The following is an 18,225-nucleotide window of genomic DNA, read 5'->3' as shown; positions in this document are numbered from 1 at the left end:
GAAACCTTTGCTGAACAAGATTTCTAACACACTATAGAAGGATCTTGTATACCCCTGCTAACTTGGCAAAGAGGCACCTTTTAACGTGGTGATTCTCTTTATTTAGCAGGAGGAAAGTAACTGGCCCCATCCACGCCCAGTACAGTACCTCCAGTGACTGTTGCTGGTGTCTATCTTACACTTCTTTTAGATTGTGAGCCCTTTGGGGACAGGGATCCATCTTATTTGTTATTTCTCTTTAAACTGCCCTGAGCCATTTTTGGAAGGGTGGTATAGAAATTGAATAAATAAATAAAATAAATTATATATATGGGCATTGCTGGATAAAAGTACTATATTAAATGCAGTGTAGAACAACGATACTTCAGCAGTTAGAGCCCTAGCATGGGAGTTGTTACAGCGTAGTTTTATTTTAACAAAACTAAAAGAAAAGAGCCCCTGGTGGCGCAGTGGTAAAACTGCTGCCCTGTAACCAGAAGGTTACAAGTTCGATCCTGACCAGGGGCTCAAGGTTGACTCAGCCTTCCATCCTTCCGAGGTTGGTAAAATGAGTACCCAGAATGTTGGGGGCAATATGCTAAATCATTGTAAACCGCTTAGAGAGCTCCGGCTATAAAGCGGTATATAAATGTAAGTGCTAAAAGGGGCGGGGGAGAGGCAAAACATGGTTAAACCATTTTTAATTGATTCATGGTTAACCAGTTTTTAATTGATTTAGGCATTTTTGTGATCCAAGTTTTCCAGAAAAGCCACATCACCAAGCTTTTATAAATAAAAAAAAGTTAGTGGCAGCAGTGCAATAATAGAAGAGGTTTCTGAACAGCAACATAGTTGTGATAATATTTTGGAGTACAGGATATGACCTTTACAGTGGAATATGCTGGCTGTATCCTGATCTTTCATAGAAAATGAATGGTAGTTTCCCAGCCCTAGTTATTGGTGATTAATGTGGCTGTTAGCTTGTGAACAAAGTGATTGACAACAAAATTTAAGATCTACTTGTTCTGAATGTTCAAAGAATGCCATGAGATTTCGTGAGTGGGTTCTGCCAGGGAGCACAGAGGAACATAAGAATATCACCTTTAAAAGGTAAAGTAGAAAAGATGGCAAATCTGAGTCGTCATGACCTCCTGTCTGTCTTTCCTTTAAAAGTTTGCAACTGAGTTGAATAGAGGGATGCTGACATCTTAGGTCTCTTGATTATTAAAGGTACATAAAAGAAGCAGAGCATCATGCCCCAAATGTCCTCCTCATGTAGCACTGGGACTTCATCAGTCTTTTCTTTTGGTGGAAAGAGCAGTCACCAACGTGACTGTTTTTAAATTAGACAGAGCACGCAAACAATAGTCCTAACTTAAATTGTTTTATCTGTGCTCAAGAAATGTTTGTGTTTCCTGTGGGAAGAGGTTATTGCAGCTATTGTTGCTGGAACGTGGTATTTCAAGAAGAATGATATGAATAAATGCTGCAAGTGTTGATTTGTGTGGGCTTGTCCTTTTCAAATGAGATTTTTTTCCTTTAGAATATTTCTATCCTACCATTCAGTTTATATATTTAGTTCACAAGGCAGCTAAAATATATCTAAATGCAACTGTTCAGAAGTGTAGAGTACAAAATACTAAACTTCATTGTTGATATTTTTTGTTTAACTGGTGCAGATGAAAATAAAGACTTTGCCCTGGAAGTAATTTTGTTCTATAGAGCCAAATTCAGTGGAGATAGTAGTTGGATGATTGATGCTTTTCAACACAAGTTCTCAGTGGTTTACAGAGCAAGGCATGAGAAGATGGTTCCTTTGTCCCAAAGGGGCTCTAGTCTAATGTGGGGGTCGGGAATGTTAGGCTGGGTTGGATAGGGACAGTTGCTCTCCCTGCTAAACATGAGTGCCACCAAGTGCCTCTTGGCTCATTTGTCCACAGAGGTCTGCAATGCTATACACAGATCATGTTAAGTCTAGATAATAGGTGGCTCCTTCATAACATTACAGCAGATGAGTCGCACTGAAGAGCTGCCAGTGGGATTCTGTGCATGTGCAGAGTGCTTAGCTAGTTTCTCACTGTGGCTCCTGCAAGGAGGAGTGATGTTCTCCCCAGGAATGTTTTTCTAGGGCTTGGAAACAGTGGCTCAGTTCAGGCATTGTACCATACTGTGATTTGTGCTCATTGTAATTTAGAACTCAAACCATGATGTGAGCAAATCATTGTTTAGAACTGCTGGTCTCCTGGTTTCTGTCTTCTCAGTACTCCCATTTCTGTGGTGCAACTGCCATGGTTATAACAACTATGGCTTATTGATCCAGATATCATGCCAAACCATGGTGTCTGATTTGTGGTTTGCTGGCTGATTGCAAACCATGGTTTGTTGATTGGGCTACATTCAGAAGCCATTACAAATTTTAATGTGGTATTAAGAATATGAGTAGATATGAGGCTCAAGGTGACTGGAGGAGATAAGCTTTTGCTCCTGATTTTGCAGCAAGCTAGCTTGCCATTTTGTCCAAACCTAGCAAACTTTTGTGTTTGCAAACAGTGACTTGCCACAAACCAGGAGCAGAAGCTTCTCATGTGCTCTTGCATGGAGAAAGGTGAGGAGGGGAGTGCACAAGCCTGAGGCTCCTGCCTTCTTATGTCTGATGTGACTGCAATTTAACCTTCCTCTTACTTTGGTTTGACTTGATGTTTTGAATCGGTGGCAACGCATCAGAACAAGAAATGTGTGTAAAACACAAAGCCTCGTTGTCTTACAGTGTAATGTTTATTTAGAAGTACATCTTATTGAGTTCATAGGATTGTAGTCTGTAATTTTCGTTTGATCTGTGTCCCCCCAGCTGAGGCCAAATATGGACTCTGTCTGGAGCACCATTGTGCTTGACAGTTTGAGAAGCCCTTGCTTAGCTTGTCAAGTGGAAACTGTCCAAATGTGTAGCAAGGGGAGAGCTGGATTAAACTTCCAACTATACAATTGTGTCTAAGAAACCGCAGAAATAAGCACTCTCTAGAATTTGATTTGGAGGGAGGGAGGGGTGTGTGTGTGTGTGTGTGCGTGTGCGCGCGCGAGAGAGATTAGTATTAAATATAATCCATTTTGAAGACTGCTGTGAATTAACCCTGCCTGATTGGTTAGATGTTTAAAGTTGAAGTTGTGATTCAGAATAACATGGTATTCAAGCAGCTTGCTATAAGAAACTCTCAACAGCCAGCATTTACAAAGATGTCCTTGTTCTTTGGGCTGAAGGGATCCCTGGGTTATCCTGGCTTTGGGCAGAACATTGAATTCACGTCAGTGTAGCTCTTTGCCAGAAAAAAATAGTTTGTGCATAAATATTGAGTAGGCTATACTTCAGAGTGATAGGGCATTCTGCAGTCTTTAGCATGACCAATATGTTTTCCCCCTCTGCCATGGAACTTGGGGATATGTTCTGAATATGTCACTTAAAAGAAAATGTCCCTGCATCTTTTTTCCAGTTGCTTAGAGAATGGCAAATTAAGAACAAAATTTTCCCAAGGTAGAGGAGAAGAAACCAACCTTCTGAAAACTTGTGTGCAACTATCATTCTTTGTGCTCAGCTCTCTAGAGTCTCCTATGAGGAAATATCTCAATTTATGAAATAGCAAATTTGAGCAGTTTAAAGAATTGTTTAAAGAGCAGAAGGTTTCAAGTTCCCTCCCTGGCTTCTCCAAGATAGGGCTGAGAGAGATTCCTGCCTGCAACCTTGGAGAAGCCGCTGCCAGTCTGTGAAGACAATACTGAGCTAGGTGGACCTATGGTCTGACTCAGTATATGGCAGCTTCCTGTGTTCCTGTGGTTTTTTTAATAGCATCAAACCATTTTTTGGTTCCACCTAGAACTGATGTAAAGAAACTCTAATTGTTCATAGGAGTTTGGGTTGATTTATTTAAATACATTTGTATATAGCTTTTTCAAGAAAAATCACATTTTTATGTTTAGATAATGTGTGAGTGTTGCAGCAGGTGCTCTCTTGGGGGCAGTCCCCCTTGTGTGAAAGAGATACGTGCAAATCTGGTCCCCTACTCCCTGTGGCATCTAAGTGCCAAAGTTCTCACCAGACAATAAGCATCTGATTAAATTGTTACACTCTAAACAAGCAAGTCATAATGGATGGATGAAGGCCGCAGGCTACATTACTTTATAAATATCCTCCATAAGCACTTCCAACAATGCAGTTTCTTGCCTTGTTAGCTGTTTCTCTAGTGTCAGTGATGGCATCGTTGCCATAGTCTAGGTGGTGTTATGTATCAAGATTTACCCCCCCCCCCCGCCCAGCTAACTCTGTAGGACTGATGAAATGCATTAACCTGTTTTGTTCTGTGTTCCATAGATTGAGATAAAAATGAAGAAGCCAGAAGCTGTACGATGGGAGAAACTGGAGGGACATGGAAGTTCTCCTAAGCTAAAACAATCTGCACCAGGTTTGTGATGGTGTATTCAGCCATGAACATTATATTGTTAGCTCCTGTCTGCACTTTTTTTGTCTGTAACGATTGTTGGGGTCACAGGTCTGGTCTTGGATGTCCACATAGTTTGATTGTGTGTGAAGCACCATGTTGCATTTCTATCGGGCATAGCGCTAGTGCTGCTGTCAGCCCACATGCCCCTAGCTACGCCCCTGCATCTCCTGCGTCCAACATCAGACGCGAAGGGGTGTGGTTGGGTTTGCGAACAGGGCCGTGTTTGCTGCGGTGGTGGTGCCACCTTTTCCTGCCTGTACAGGCAGGGAGATGTGTTCCCAGCCAGGCTGGGAACCCAGTGCTGGCTGAAGCTTTTAACAAACGGAGCCGTGTCTCTCTGTCTTTACAATCAGGGGAAGGTGCTTCAGGCAGCCTCCCACTGTAAACACTGTGCAAGCTCTAGTTTACTCAGAAACGGGGCGTGCAGCCCCATTGCAAATGCAACCACGCCGCCTTCATGTCTGACATCAGATGCAGGGGTGTGTCTGAGGCACCAGGTGCCACCCTGGTTGTGGCAGCCCAGGTTCTTTAAAAACACACACACACACACACACACACACCGACGCAATGGTGGTGCTGCCCCTGAGTTCTATTTATTTTATTTATTTATTGTTAAATTTATATACTGCCTTTCGTGTGTGTGTGTGTGTGTGTGTGTGTGTGTGTGTGGAGTGGGGACACACGATGGTGAAACAGAACTGGACTCCATGCTCTTGGATTTCCTCTTTCCTAATTTATGCCATGATTACTCTATTCCCTTGTGAAAAAACCAACCAACCTTGAGAGCCTGAGCTTGATGGTTCCCCTTTGTCTTTTCTCATATATATTGCTCAATTGATAAAAGCGTGCAAAAACAACAAAACTTGTAGAACTAATACATCTGTTTGATATATTTCAAGTAATGGAAAGAAGCACCTTTAAATTAATATAATTATCATTAACCTTTAAGTTAATATAATTAACATTAATATAATTATCATTTCAGGAGGGGAGATTAATACAATAGCTCCATGAAAAGTCAAAGTCCTTCCTAATTGTCAATGGATTCTTCTATATCCAGTTCTGCAGCATTCATTATGATTTTTCTCCCCCCTATTCTTTTATGGTCCCTGAGGAGGGAGAGGGAAGAAAATCCTTACCTGCATAAACTCTGGAGCTTGGGGCTGCAATTTTTTTGTTTTGGTTTTTTACATTCAGCACTAGCTAACGTTCTCGGGCTTCACAACCGTCCTGAATATATCTGCCTTTACCACCCCCATTTAGAAGAAGCTACTGAGCTTTTTGCCACTAACTTCTTGAGGTTTCACTATATTTTTGTGGTATTGAGACTGCTAGTTGAACAAGCATGCATTTAATTTGGTGCATTACACTCAAATGAACACTTCTTTCAGCTCTTTGATTTATATGTGGCTGTTTTATATGTGGAATCCAGACTGGCATTATTGCTCTTGTGACATCTTTGCAAACCTTTTGCTTTTGCCTTGTAATACTACTTTTGGAATTGCTATCTTTAGTTCCATTCTATATTCTGTTTTGGAAGTCCAGTTTCTTCTAGATTTCTTTTTTAATTTTCCATGGCTGTATTTGACTATGTCATAGCTATGATTACCATATAGAAGGTATGAATTCTGGAATCTGGTTCGTGATCTGGTAACATTCATAAATATGGGTTCTGCGCCTGCATGGAACACTTCAGGCAAAATTCATTAGCTCCTTGTGGTGCGACCAACCACCACTGCGCATGCACCATGCTTGCTCATATAGCAGTTTGATGCCTTATAGTCCAGTTTCTTTCTGACCGCCAATGGGCTTGGTTCTTCGTTTATTCTAGGCTCATCAGAAATATTTTAGTGTCTAAATTTTAAGATTTTGACTCGGACTTTGACTGGATTTGTTGTTGGACTACCTTTGGAAACTCTTATTAGAACGTATTGTGTATGACACGGACTAGAAATAGTTATTCTTTGTGGGACGGACGTTGGTACCTCAGCAAAGCAATTTATAGTGTATGACTACAGATTGGTGAAGTTAATTGAATTCGGAATGTCATTTGCAAGCCCAACACCTAGGGGAGAAAACCACCTTCAAAAGGTGTATCTGGTGTAGGGGAAAGATCCCCTCTATGGACAGTCATGACCGCTGTCTCCTATGTTGGGAGAAGGGCATAATGCCACCATGTATGCTGTCTGCAGCTCGTTCTCAAAATAGACACTGAAAAAAAGAGCTGCATGCTTAAGGGTGGTGTCGTTGGAGAAAGCCCTAACACCTAAGGCCACCTCCATTTCTCCTGAGAAGGTGATTGCAACTTTAAAATCAGTATAGGGGATGGCAATCCAAAGGCAGTCTAAATCCCCAGTGCTGGGACCATCAACATCGAAGGACTCTCCCTTTAAGGAGCTGAGAGTTCTGAGGGGAGCACTTCTTGCCACTGAGACAGGGATAAGGAACGCAGACGAGAAGATGACTCAAGTTTGCCTCCCCCTAAGAAGCACAGAGTGAAGAGTGAATGGAAGGGCTCGACACTCTGACATTTGCCAGAGCTCAGTGCTATGACTCCCTCCGTTGAGGTTGCAGTGCCTAGCAAAACAATTGCTGTCGAGATCGATGCTGGAAAGGAATAGAGATACTACTACACTGTTGACATTGGAACCTCATCATTGAGTGGCTTTTCTGTCGCGATAGCCTACCCCACACCAATCCCTGTCGATGTCAGAATGGAGGGTCCACTTGCCAAGGATTCCGGTGTTGAGGTTAGAGTGAAGGGACCGCTCAGTGGTAGTGTTCAGTCATGTGGATGACACAGACACTTTTTGACCTCAAAGCAGCTCAGAACATCCTTTCCATGCTGGTGTCAAATGACAGTATTCCTTCAGCCTCAAGTTTTCAGGGCTTCTTGAGCCATGGTCTTGATGTGGAAGAGGAGGAATTAATGGAAGTGCCAAAAACACCTTCATTTACTCCTTTGCAACCGAGACTTTCTGTGACAGGCTTATTGCCTGTTGGTGGATGGGGTGATGCATCTACAAATTCCACCCCTATGTGCCCAGCTGACTATGCAGAGTTTAGGAAGTGGAAGGCAGCAAAAAAAATATGGAACTGGTCTAGGTAGCAACGCAGATGACTCCCCCTAGAGTTGTGGAGCCTTCTATGAAACAAATTGCAACCCAAATGACTCCACCAAAAGGATGCTGCTGTTCGGGTTACCACACCTACCTGTCTGTTGGGGTCAGGAGGCTGGTATGCAAGCACCCTTACTGCTAGAGATTCAAACATCCAAAGCAACGAAACAAATGTCTTTCTACACAGAAGTGTCTGGAATAAGATAGAGGGGAAGGTGTGCACCGGAAGTACTCAAGTGCCAGTTCAGACATTGAACCAAGTCACTGCGGGTCCAGGAATGGATAAAAATAGATGTTTCGGCTCTTGTTCATCTTCTGCTGGCAAGTCTGGGGTTCGTCCTGAAGAGCCAGTGTCCTCGGGATGACTCTGATTCTGTCAACAGGTCACAATTCAGAGTCTGTCAACAGGTCACAATTCAGGCCCAAAGGATGATGTCCCAACAGAGCCATCAATTTCCCCAACAGAGGATATGAAGTCCTATCATCTCAGAGATGGCAGAGGTGCTTGGTTTGCATTGGAAATTGAAAGTTAGTGATCTGGATGACCCTGTATATAATTTTATGAAAAAATCCAGCGTGGCTCAGCTGGTATACTTAACTCTGCTTCCAGTGATAATGAAGGCTGCACAGTCAGCTTGGCAAGTGTTGCACATGTCAATGCCAACTTTGAAAAGACTGGAGACTCTGTAGAGGATACAGGAAGAAGGGAATGATTACTTGCTCAAACATCCAATTCCAAACTCCCTAGTTATTGACTCTGCATCTAACACCAAAGGGTCGCAACGTCTTACCACTCAAGCAGATAAAGAACGAGGAAGCTGTTGGGTCGTAAGGCATATGTGAATGCTTGTCTAGGCATTAAGATGGCTAACTATATGGCATGCTTATTCAAATACACACATTCCTTATGTGACTCTCTCCTTCAGGAAAAGGATTATTTGACACCAGAAAAATTCCAAAAAAGGTTTACTGACATAAGACTAAGACAACTTTGGTGACAGGACAACAGCTAAGTAATGCAAAGCATTTAGTGGAAACTGAATCTCGTTCTTTGGCAACAGCAGTCCTTCTAAGGAGACATGCTTGGTTGTGCTCTACAAATTTGCAACAAGACATGAAAGACAAGATAGAGGCTCTGCCTTTTGATGTCAATGGTCTATTCTGCGGCAACACTGATTCAACAATGGAATAAGTTGTTCTAGTAAGAACTAATCAGCCTAATCTTCCTTTCACTGTCTCTACAACTGGACTAAATTTGGTTCAAATTGAGGTCCACAAGCTAGATCTCTTGCACCTCAAATGTTCAGCGTCTGCCATCTTGTACCAGGGTGGATGACATCACAATCTACACGATTGATGTGTCCCTGTGTGTCACTCACTACAACTGTACTAAATTTGGTTCAAATCAGTTAGACCGTCCACAAATTAGCCGGCTTGCACCTCAGATGTTAATATGACCACCATCTTGGATTGGGGTGGATGACATCACAAATTACACCGTTGAGGTATCACTACCGCTGCAGCAATTTTGGTTCAAATCGATTAAGCAGTTCACAAGTTAGCCCAATTGCACCTCTAAAGCTTACACATCTGTCATCTTGAATCGGTGGGGATGACATCACAAACTATGCCATTGCGGTGTTCCTGTGTGTCACTCACTGCAACTTTACCCAATTTGGTTCAAATGAGTTAGGGGGTCAGCAAATTAGCCCATTTGCGCCTGATGTTCATGTGGCTGCCATTTTGAATGGGAGTGGATGACTTCACAAACTACACCATTGAGGTGTTGCTGCAAATCGGTTCAAATTGATTAGGCGGTTCACAAGTTAGCCCACTTGTGCCTCACAAGTTTACATGGCTGCCATCTTGAATCAGAGTGGATAGGCATAATCACAAACTATGCCGTTGGGGTGTCCCTACAACTGTACCCCATTTGGTTCATATTGGTCCAGGCATTGCAAAGTTGATAGGGTGACACACACGGACACACACAATGCCGGGTGATCTCATAAGCCTTTTGGAAATTAGTCTGAAAATGGAAAAATCAAAATATACAGCAAAGAGTTTTATGTCTACGACATCATTTTTCACATCATCAGGTACCAACTGTATAGATGTAAACAGGGTGGCTATTGCCAAGATACAGTGTAAAACTATATTTCTAGATGAATAAGAGCAATCAAGGGGCTTGTAATAAGGCTCCCCCCAAAGCCTAAGCAACATCTTTGATTGCATAGTGAGCCCACATGTACAACCACCGATGGGATAAATAATATCCCTTTCCCTTACTGCAGTGATGTCAATAATACCAGTGGCATCTCCAACAATATCAAACATCAATGATGGTCACAACATCAGACTAATAAGTTGTGCTCAAGCATGGCACCATATAACATCAGATGGGTGTGTGCTTCAAGTAGTCCAGACTGTTTATGCCATGGAGTTCAAGACATTGCCAGTCTCTGCAGGTGTGAAGTTCACACCAGCAACATTGGTATTGATGGAGAAAGTGGAAATACTTCTAGAGAAAGATGCAATCAGTACAGTGGGCAAGCAGACACGGGGGATTTATTCCCGATACTTTCAGATCCCCAAGTGGGATGGGGGCATTCATCCAATAATGGACCAGAGGTGGCTGAATCTGTATGCCGATGTGAGAAAATTCTGTGTGATTATGTTGCGAGCTATCTTGCCTCTTCTACACGGGTAGGAATGAGTTGCAGTGTTGGACCTAAAGGATGCATATTTTCACATTGGCATACAGGAAAGTCACAAAGTATCTGAGGCTCACAGTGGGCTACAACATTTACCAGTACAATGTACTAACCTTTGGGCTGGTGACAGCACCAAGAGTATTCAGTTAAACCCAGTTCAGAGGGCTCAGACAAATCAAATTCTAATGGGTCTGATGGCCCATTACTTGTTTTGCTATGCCAGATTATGCATGAGGAAACTACAACAATGGTACTTGGCGGCGTTCCACCCAAATGTGGACAGCCAAAACCTTTGTCTTTGTATACCATACTCAGTTCTGAATTCAATGTTATGGTGGATAAAGGACATGAAGCTTCTGAAGGGGATACCATTCAAGGCACCAGTACCAGAGGTTTGCATAATGCCTCTCTGACAGGATGGGGGGCTCACATGTCAGACTTGGAAGCACTGGGACTCTGGTGCAGTACTCAGAGATTTGCATATAAAAATGCAAATCTGGCCTTCCAGTGCTCTTAAATTGTTAAAGGGTCTTTGATGTTTGTGAACCGCCCTGAGCTATTTTGTAAGGGCGGTCTAAAAATCAAATCAAATAAATAAATAATTCTTAGAGCTACTGGCAGCATTCCAAGTGCTAAAGTCCTTTCAAAAACATCAGCTGGGAAAAACAATCCAGGAGCATATGGACAACACAACTGCTATAGCATTTGAACAAACAAGGGGGCATGGTATCACACTCCCTCTGCAGTTTAAGCCAGCAAATATGGAACTGGTGCATACCACGGAAGCTACATCTGGTGGCAATACACATAAAGGGGATAAACAAGTCTCAGATGCTTCTTCAACAACACAAGTGGGAGATAAGCTGCCTAAAAGACCTCTTCCAGTCCTGGGGACAACCTGTGGTAGACCTGTTGGCGACAAAGGACAAAGCCAAATGCATCCAGTATTGCTCAAGAGCAGGTCTAGGATGGTGATTGAAGGGCAATGTATTCCAATTCCAATGGATGCAAAGCTTATTCTATTAGTTTTCTCTGTATCCACTGCTCAACAGGGTGGTGGCAAAGATTCTACAGGACAACACCTGTTGCATACTAATCACTCTGTAGTGGCCAAGACAATCTTGGTTTCAATGAGTACTGGGACTGTCAACGGGGGGTACACGTACGGTTAAGACAAACCATGGATCTGCTCACCCAGGAGCAAGGAAGACGGCTTCATCCAAACCTACAAATGCTAAGGCTTATATCAAAAAATTTATTCGCCATGCCAAAATTTTGCTAAATGATAAAAAGGCGTCCACAAGGAAAAACTACAGTGTGAAATGGAAACGATTCAGAGCATACATTCGGGCGCGCAGCTTCAAGGCCAAGGATGCCTCCATAAGGGACATCTTCGGTTATTTAATGATCTTAAAAACAAGTGGCCTGGCAAACACCACACTGAGAGTTAATTTGGCTCACTTTCCTCCTTCCATTGAGGGTGTGATAGGACAACTGTGTTCAGTCACCCCAATAGTAAATGGTTTTTAAAGGGGTGAACAACCCGTACCTACCAGCACAGAGTCCCATGGATAGAAGGAATCTTTCTCTGGTCCTATTGACTCTGACAGAAGGGCCTGTGGCGACGGCTAAACTGAAAATGGTTATGCTGAAGACAGTATTTTTGATGGCCATACTATGGCGAGAAGAGTGAGCGAACCCACTGCTTTGCGTATTGATGAGCCTTACACAAAGTTTCACAATGACAAAGTAGTGATGCGATTGGACCCAGAATTCAGAAAAAGGATTGTGTCTGACTTCCACGTGAATCAGGATATTGTTCTACCTACATTCCCCCACCCCCCAATCCTGAATTGCCACTGGAAAGAGCAATGCATACTAGATGTATGATGTGCTCTTCTATTTGCGGAGGATGTCTACTATTAGAAAAACCAAAAGGCTGTTAGTCACTTATAAACTGAAAGATGGAGGAAATCCAGTCTCTCGTCGACAAAGGATCTCTCGTCGGTTAGTGGATGTGATCTACTTGGCCTACAAGATACAGAAGGTAGATCTGCCTAAAGCAGTAAAAGCCTACTCTATGAGGGTGTATGCCTCCTCGGCAGCACACTTGTCAGGAATTAAGTTCAAGGATATTTGCATGACTGCCATGTGGGCATCGGAAGAGACACTTGTAAAGCCTTATGCGGTGGACCTCTGCTCAGTAGCAGCAGCTAATTTGGGGAGGGGTGTACTCGAGTGACTTTTGCAGTAGCTGTATGCTCCCACTTCCAGGAGTGATGTAGCTCATGAGTCACTCATTTTTGTGGATGTTACTGGTTCATGAACTAGATAAACAGGTTGCTTATCTGTAACCGATGATCTGGTGGTCATCCAGTAACATTCATAAAACCCTCACAGCCATCCCCACTGCAGATACTACAAGCAATATGTTCCATGTCCATGCAATTAAAAGAGAGGCTGCATTGGAGCGGCCATCAAGAAACTGGACTATAAGGTGCCAAACTGCTGATATGTGCATGCGCAGTGGTGGTTGGTTGGCACCGCGAGGAACTAATGAATTTCGCCCAAACTGTTCTGTGCAGGCGCAGAACCCATTTTTATGAATGTTACCAGATCACCTGTTACAGGTAAGCAACCTGTTTTCCCCCCTTACACATGGCACTTTACAAATAAAGAAAAGACAGGTCCTTTTGTGGGGACACAATCTAAAATGGGCACAAAGGAGAAAGGAAGGAAAATGGAAGTGAGGATAAATTGGGGAGTGTAGTGATGGTAGGGCTTCAGAGGGACTGCTTGGCAAGCTAGGCCTTTCCTAATAAGGGAAAAAGACTGGGAAATTCAAAATAGGAGGACTAGTCACAGGGACTGTGTGGGAACTGCCCACACAGCCACCTATTGAAGAGAAAGCTTTGTTCTTAGTCTGTCCCAGGAGGGCCCTGAGGAAGCTGCAGACTGAGAGCTGGGAATGGGAATTCCTGTAAGTAATAAGTTAGGACCAAGTCAGACACGTGAAGGAAACTATTTTTCTTTCCTGATCACTTGGAATCTGCATTGCCAGGTTAATAAAAACTCTCTGTTACAGTCTGTTTTATGAGAAGACAATTGTTCCTATTGCATACCTTTTTCTTTTAAACTAATTATATCCTTGTTGCTGAAGTGTGCGTCTCTTCAATTTGGGTCTGCCTTAGTCGCCTGCTTTTGAAGGCTGAGGACTGCTCAGCCTTTTTTGGGAGGGTTTTGCCACTTTAAACTCCCCCAGGAATCATATGTGGAAAGAGTGGTTTGACCCACATTAAAATAAAGTGGATGGTGGCAGCCTACTATGAATCCCTTGCAGTCAAGGATTGACCCCAGTGAACTGCCCCGCCCCCCGGCTCTGGTAGGAGTTGTGACAGGGAGGGGGAGAAGTGAGTTTTTAAAATGTTCACAAGCTTCGGGATGAGGACTAAACACTACTCACAGGAGGGAGGAGGCTTGGTGGATGGTCCTCCTTGAACAGCAGTGTCAGTGGTGGCTCTGGCTGCTCCTGTCACGTGGTTCTTTCTGGACACAGCTGACTTGGTGGCAGTTGGAATCCTTTCCAGAGGGATGGAGTTGCCCTCTTCCTTCACTCTGTGAGTGGAAATGCTCACTACTCTTGCCACGCAGTTTTCTTAGACTCAATTGACTTCGCAGTGGCTGGTTGGGAATGCCATTTTACATGTGTGTGACCCTATTTATTCTTCTAGTCCTTTGTTCCTCTTCAAGTCTATTTACTACGAATGTCCACAACATTACAAATGGATACATAAACACCCAACGCAACTTCATTGTCACAAAAATGTGATCAAGTCCATTTTTCTCCAATATGCCAGATGTGTTGGTTTTATCTTGCTTAAACCATTGTTTGCTAATCTGCTTATACTTTCTGATTCTAACAGTAAGATGTTTGGAAAAAATGGGCAGGATTCAGATTAAACTAGTCATGACTAAGTCCCATTAAAATTAATGGGGTTTAAGTTAGACATGATTAACTTTGCCTCATTTATTTCAGTGGTACTTGGTCATAACTAACTTAGTCTGGATCCTCACGGTCACTGCTTGGACTATTTCTTGTCTCCTTGGTTTGAGATATCTTCATAATAGCTTTCATTTATTTTCCAGTTTCAGATTGTACGCACTTATATCCATCATCGTCTCATTATACAAGGAACTGGGACAAATTGGTGGTTGAGATCAAAGAAGAAGAAAAGAATGAGAAGTTAGAGGGTGATGCAGCTTTAAACAAACTCTTCCAGCAGATCTACTCGGACGGCACAGATGAAGTGAAACGTGCCATGAATAAATCTTTTGTAAGATACCTGCCTCATTTTAGCTATTTATGGCCATGTGAATTTCGAAGTCATGCTTAATTTATTATGACTGCAAATGTGGTAACTTCACAGTATTGGACTAATTGACAGAAATGCATAAGGACTTTTGTTTAATAAGTTTTTAGTGTAGCACACAATAGAGACATGCACGAAACAGATATTGCAATTTGTTTCAAGCTCAAAATGAATAACAAAATCCTCAAATTGATTCATCAAAACAGCAGCCAAAGCTGGCTGTTTCAATGAATCAGCGTTGAAAGATTTGAAATGTTTTGAGCACGATTTTTGAGGCCTGTTTTCCCGGGAATTGCTGTCTACTGATTGGGGTCAGCAGGTAGACCAGTCCTCCAAGGCAGGCGGGCACACCGAGGCCTGGTCTACCTGCCAGACCCAATTGGTAGACAGCAATCCTTGGAAAAACGGGCCTCAAAATGGTGCTTGAAACGGGGCTGTTTTGTTTCTACCTTGAAACAGGCCCTTTATTTTTAAGGGGGTGTTTGTTTCGATCTCAAATCGATTTGCACATTTCTAGAACACACACAAGTTGCTTGGAGCAGTAAAATAGAATAAAAATGACATAGGAATGAATGGTATGCAATCAAGATTTTGTGGGATAAGCTATAATGTGTATTCAGATACCCTGGTTCATATAAGCTAAATATCAGAGACTATGCAGCAATTTTTATTCTGCAATCTGTTTCAACTTATAATATTGCTTGATTTTTCCCAAATGCACACTACCATTTCCCCTTTTGGTTTCAACATGCCCACAAATTAAAGCCTAAAAATACCTTTTATTCTGTCTTCTAAACATACAGTATATATTGAAGATGACTGGAATAACACTCTCCAGGGTACTTGCTTCTAAATGCCATTTTAATGCTCATGTCCTTCCTATGGGCACACTGGGGGAGAGAGAGAGAGAGTTTAGAGTTTAAAAAATCTAGAAAGAAAATAGCAGAATACATCTCAGACCTTTTCTTCTTCTGCATCAAATTTTCACAATTTGGTTTGTGAGGAGTCCTAAAGACTTCCCTGAATAAGTCATTGATTCCTGTTGTGCCATTTGTCAGGTAGCAGGTTTGATGGTCATTTGAAATCTTGGTTATATAGAGATGAGCTCTTAAATGTTTGTGAAGCAACTATATTTTACTTATGCTTAAATTGTTGGTGGAGAAAATTATTTTCATGTTTGTAGTTTGGTTATATGGAGAGGAGTTGAGAACTCCTCACATCATTAGTATGTTTTTTTCTCTTGTCTGAAAAACACAATTTATTGTAGGAACTTTTAACTTTCTTATAATTGGCCACTTAATATGTGAATATGTTTCTTTTGCAGATGGAGTCTGGTGGGACAGTTTTGAGTACAAACTGGTCTGATGTGGGTAAAAGGAAAGTAGAAGTCAATCCTCCAAATGATATGGAATGGAAAAAATTCTAACTTGTTCATGTGCCACTCTGTGCTGCCCATATTTATGTATTTTCCATTGTGTGTGGACACAGCATTATTGGAGCTGAAACACTGAATGTTTGGAGATTCCTGTCCTCATATCTGTATGTGATCTAGGAATTTCTTTATCTGCAGGTTTTAGAGGTGTAATCAGGAATTGAAGCCTCTTCTCATCACTACTGTCGGTGAAGGGTTTTTATTTTTAAAGATAGTTTGAACCTAGTCATAACATGCATTTTCTACTGGCTTACTTGGTTATGTATTTGGGGAGTTTTCAAGACCTTCAATGGACTGCTTAGGATTATTGCCTTATTAATGCACACAATTCCTGTTCAGTAATTTATTAGCGCTAGAGATTTTGGGATAAACACACTCTTCAGCTACAGTGTTAAGATTCATTTGCTGCTTAACTCTGCATACAAATAAAGTTGTAAATATATAACTTTTCCATAAAGAAGTTGGATTCATTTTGTTTCTGTCAAACTGAAATGATTTGGGAAAGCAAATTGTCATTTCTAGAATTGTGCTGCTTGTGGATATGCTTTCTGCATGATAAAATGAAGTTTTTAATGAACCATTTCCATTTACCATAAAAGCAGCAAATGTTATCATGTAGGCATTATAACCTACATGTGTTTGGTTATGAATAATGGTTTAAATCCAGTTTAAATTTAAGGCTGATAAAAATATAAGAAAACAACAGTAGGTATATCTCGATAATGCTTAGAGTATGATCACTCAAAAAGGTGCACAAGCAGCAGGGATGACCGTAGCCTGGAGAGGATTGTCAGGAAAAGGCCATTCAAAAGTGCTGGGGACTTTCACAAGGAGTGGACTGAGGCTGGAGTTAGTGCATCAAGAGCCACCACACACAGACGGATCCTGGACATGGGCTTCAAATGTCGTATTCCTCTTGTCAAGCCACTCCTGAACAACAAACAACGTCAGAAGCGTCTTACCTGGGCTCAAGAAAAAAAGAACTGGTCTGTTGCTCAGTGGTCCAAAGTCCTCTTTTCTGATGAGAGCAACTTTTGCATCTCATTTGGAAACCAAGGACCCAGAGTCTGGAGGAAGAATGGAGAGGCACACAATGCAAGATGCTTGAAGTCCAGTGTGAAGTTTCCACAGTCTGTGTTGATTTGGGGAGCCATGTCATCTGCTGGTGTTGGTCCACTGTTCTTCATTAAGTCCAGGGTCAACGCAGCCATCTATCAGGAGATTTTGGAGCACTTCATGCTTTCTTCCGCAGACGAGCTGTATGGGGATGCTGACTTCATTTTCCAGCAGGACTTGGCACATGCCCACACTGCCAAAAGTACCAAAACCTGGTTCAGTGACCATGGGATTACTGTGCTTGATTGGCCAGCAAACTCGCCTGACCTGAACCCCATAGAGAATCTATGGGGCATTGCCAAGAGAAGGATGAGAGACATGAGACCAAACGATGCAGAAGAGCTGAAGGCTGCTATTGAAGCATCCTGGTCTTCCATAACACCTCAGCAGTGCCACAGGCTGATAGCATCCATGCCACGCCGCATTGAGGCAGTAATTGCAGCAAAAGGGGCCCAAACCAAGTACTGAATACATATGCATGCTTATACTTTTCAGAGGTCCGATATTGTTCTATTCTTCAATCCTTGTCTTCTTGGTTTCATGTAATATTCTAATTTTCTGGGATTGTGGATTTGGGGTTCTCATGAGCTGTACGCCATGATCATCACAATTATAACAAATTAAGGCTTGACTTATCTCGCTTTGCATGTAATGCATCTGTCTCATATATCAGTTTCACCTTTTAATTTGCATTACTGAAATTAATGAACTTTTGCACGATATTCTAATTTTTTGAGTTTCACCTGTACATCAGGAGTGGTGGCTTGCAACGTTAGACCTGCAGGATGCTTATTTTCACATACCTTTATACCAAAAGTATCACGTTGGGGTCTTTGATTTACCAATATCGGGTGCTGCCAATTTGTCCTCACTGCCTCTCATGTTTTCACAAAGTGCATGTCAGTGGTGGTGGTACTCCTCCGGACCAAGGGGATGGCGATTTACCCATACCTAGACAACTGGCTCCTGGCATCAAAAATTTCTTGGAACTCTTGGCAGTTTTCC

The 18,225-nt window shown here is 42.2% G+C and overlaps 1 protein-coding gene across 2 annotated transcripts in view; it reads left to right on the top strand.

Annotated features, from left to right (window-relative positions):
• Positions 1-16,564, top strand: part of SUGT1 (SGT1 homolog, MIS12 kinetochore complex assembly cochaperone) — a 52,866-nt gene extending 36,302 nt beyond the window's left edge. For both annotated transcript variants that reach the window (XM_053309849.1, XM_053309848.1), the window contains exons 11-13: positions 4,340-4,430; positions 14,449-14,636; positions 15,997-16,564. In XM_053309849.1, the coding sequence (XP_053165824.1) occupies positions 4,340-4,430; positions 14,449-14,636; positions 15,997-16,098 (381 nt within the window). In that variant the 3' untranslated portion in view covers positions 16,099-16,564. The remainder of the gene's footprint in view (positions 1-4,339; positions 4,431-14,448; positions 14,637-15,996) is intronic.
• The last annotated feature ends 1,661 nt before the right edge of the window (positions 16,565-18,225 follow it).

Source organism: Hemicordylus capensis, chromosome 3 (assembly GCF_027244095.1).
Source record: "Hemicordylus capensis ecotype Gifberg chromosome 3, rHemCap1.1.pri, whole genome shotgun sequence".
Lineage (NCBI taxonomy): Eukaryota > Metazoa > Chordata > Lepidosauria > Squamata > Cordylidae > Hemicordylus > Hemicordylus capensis.
The sequence above is the reverse complement of the archived record's forward strand: the minus strand, read 5'-3'. Positions and strand labels throughout refer to the sequence as shown.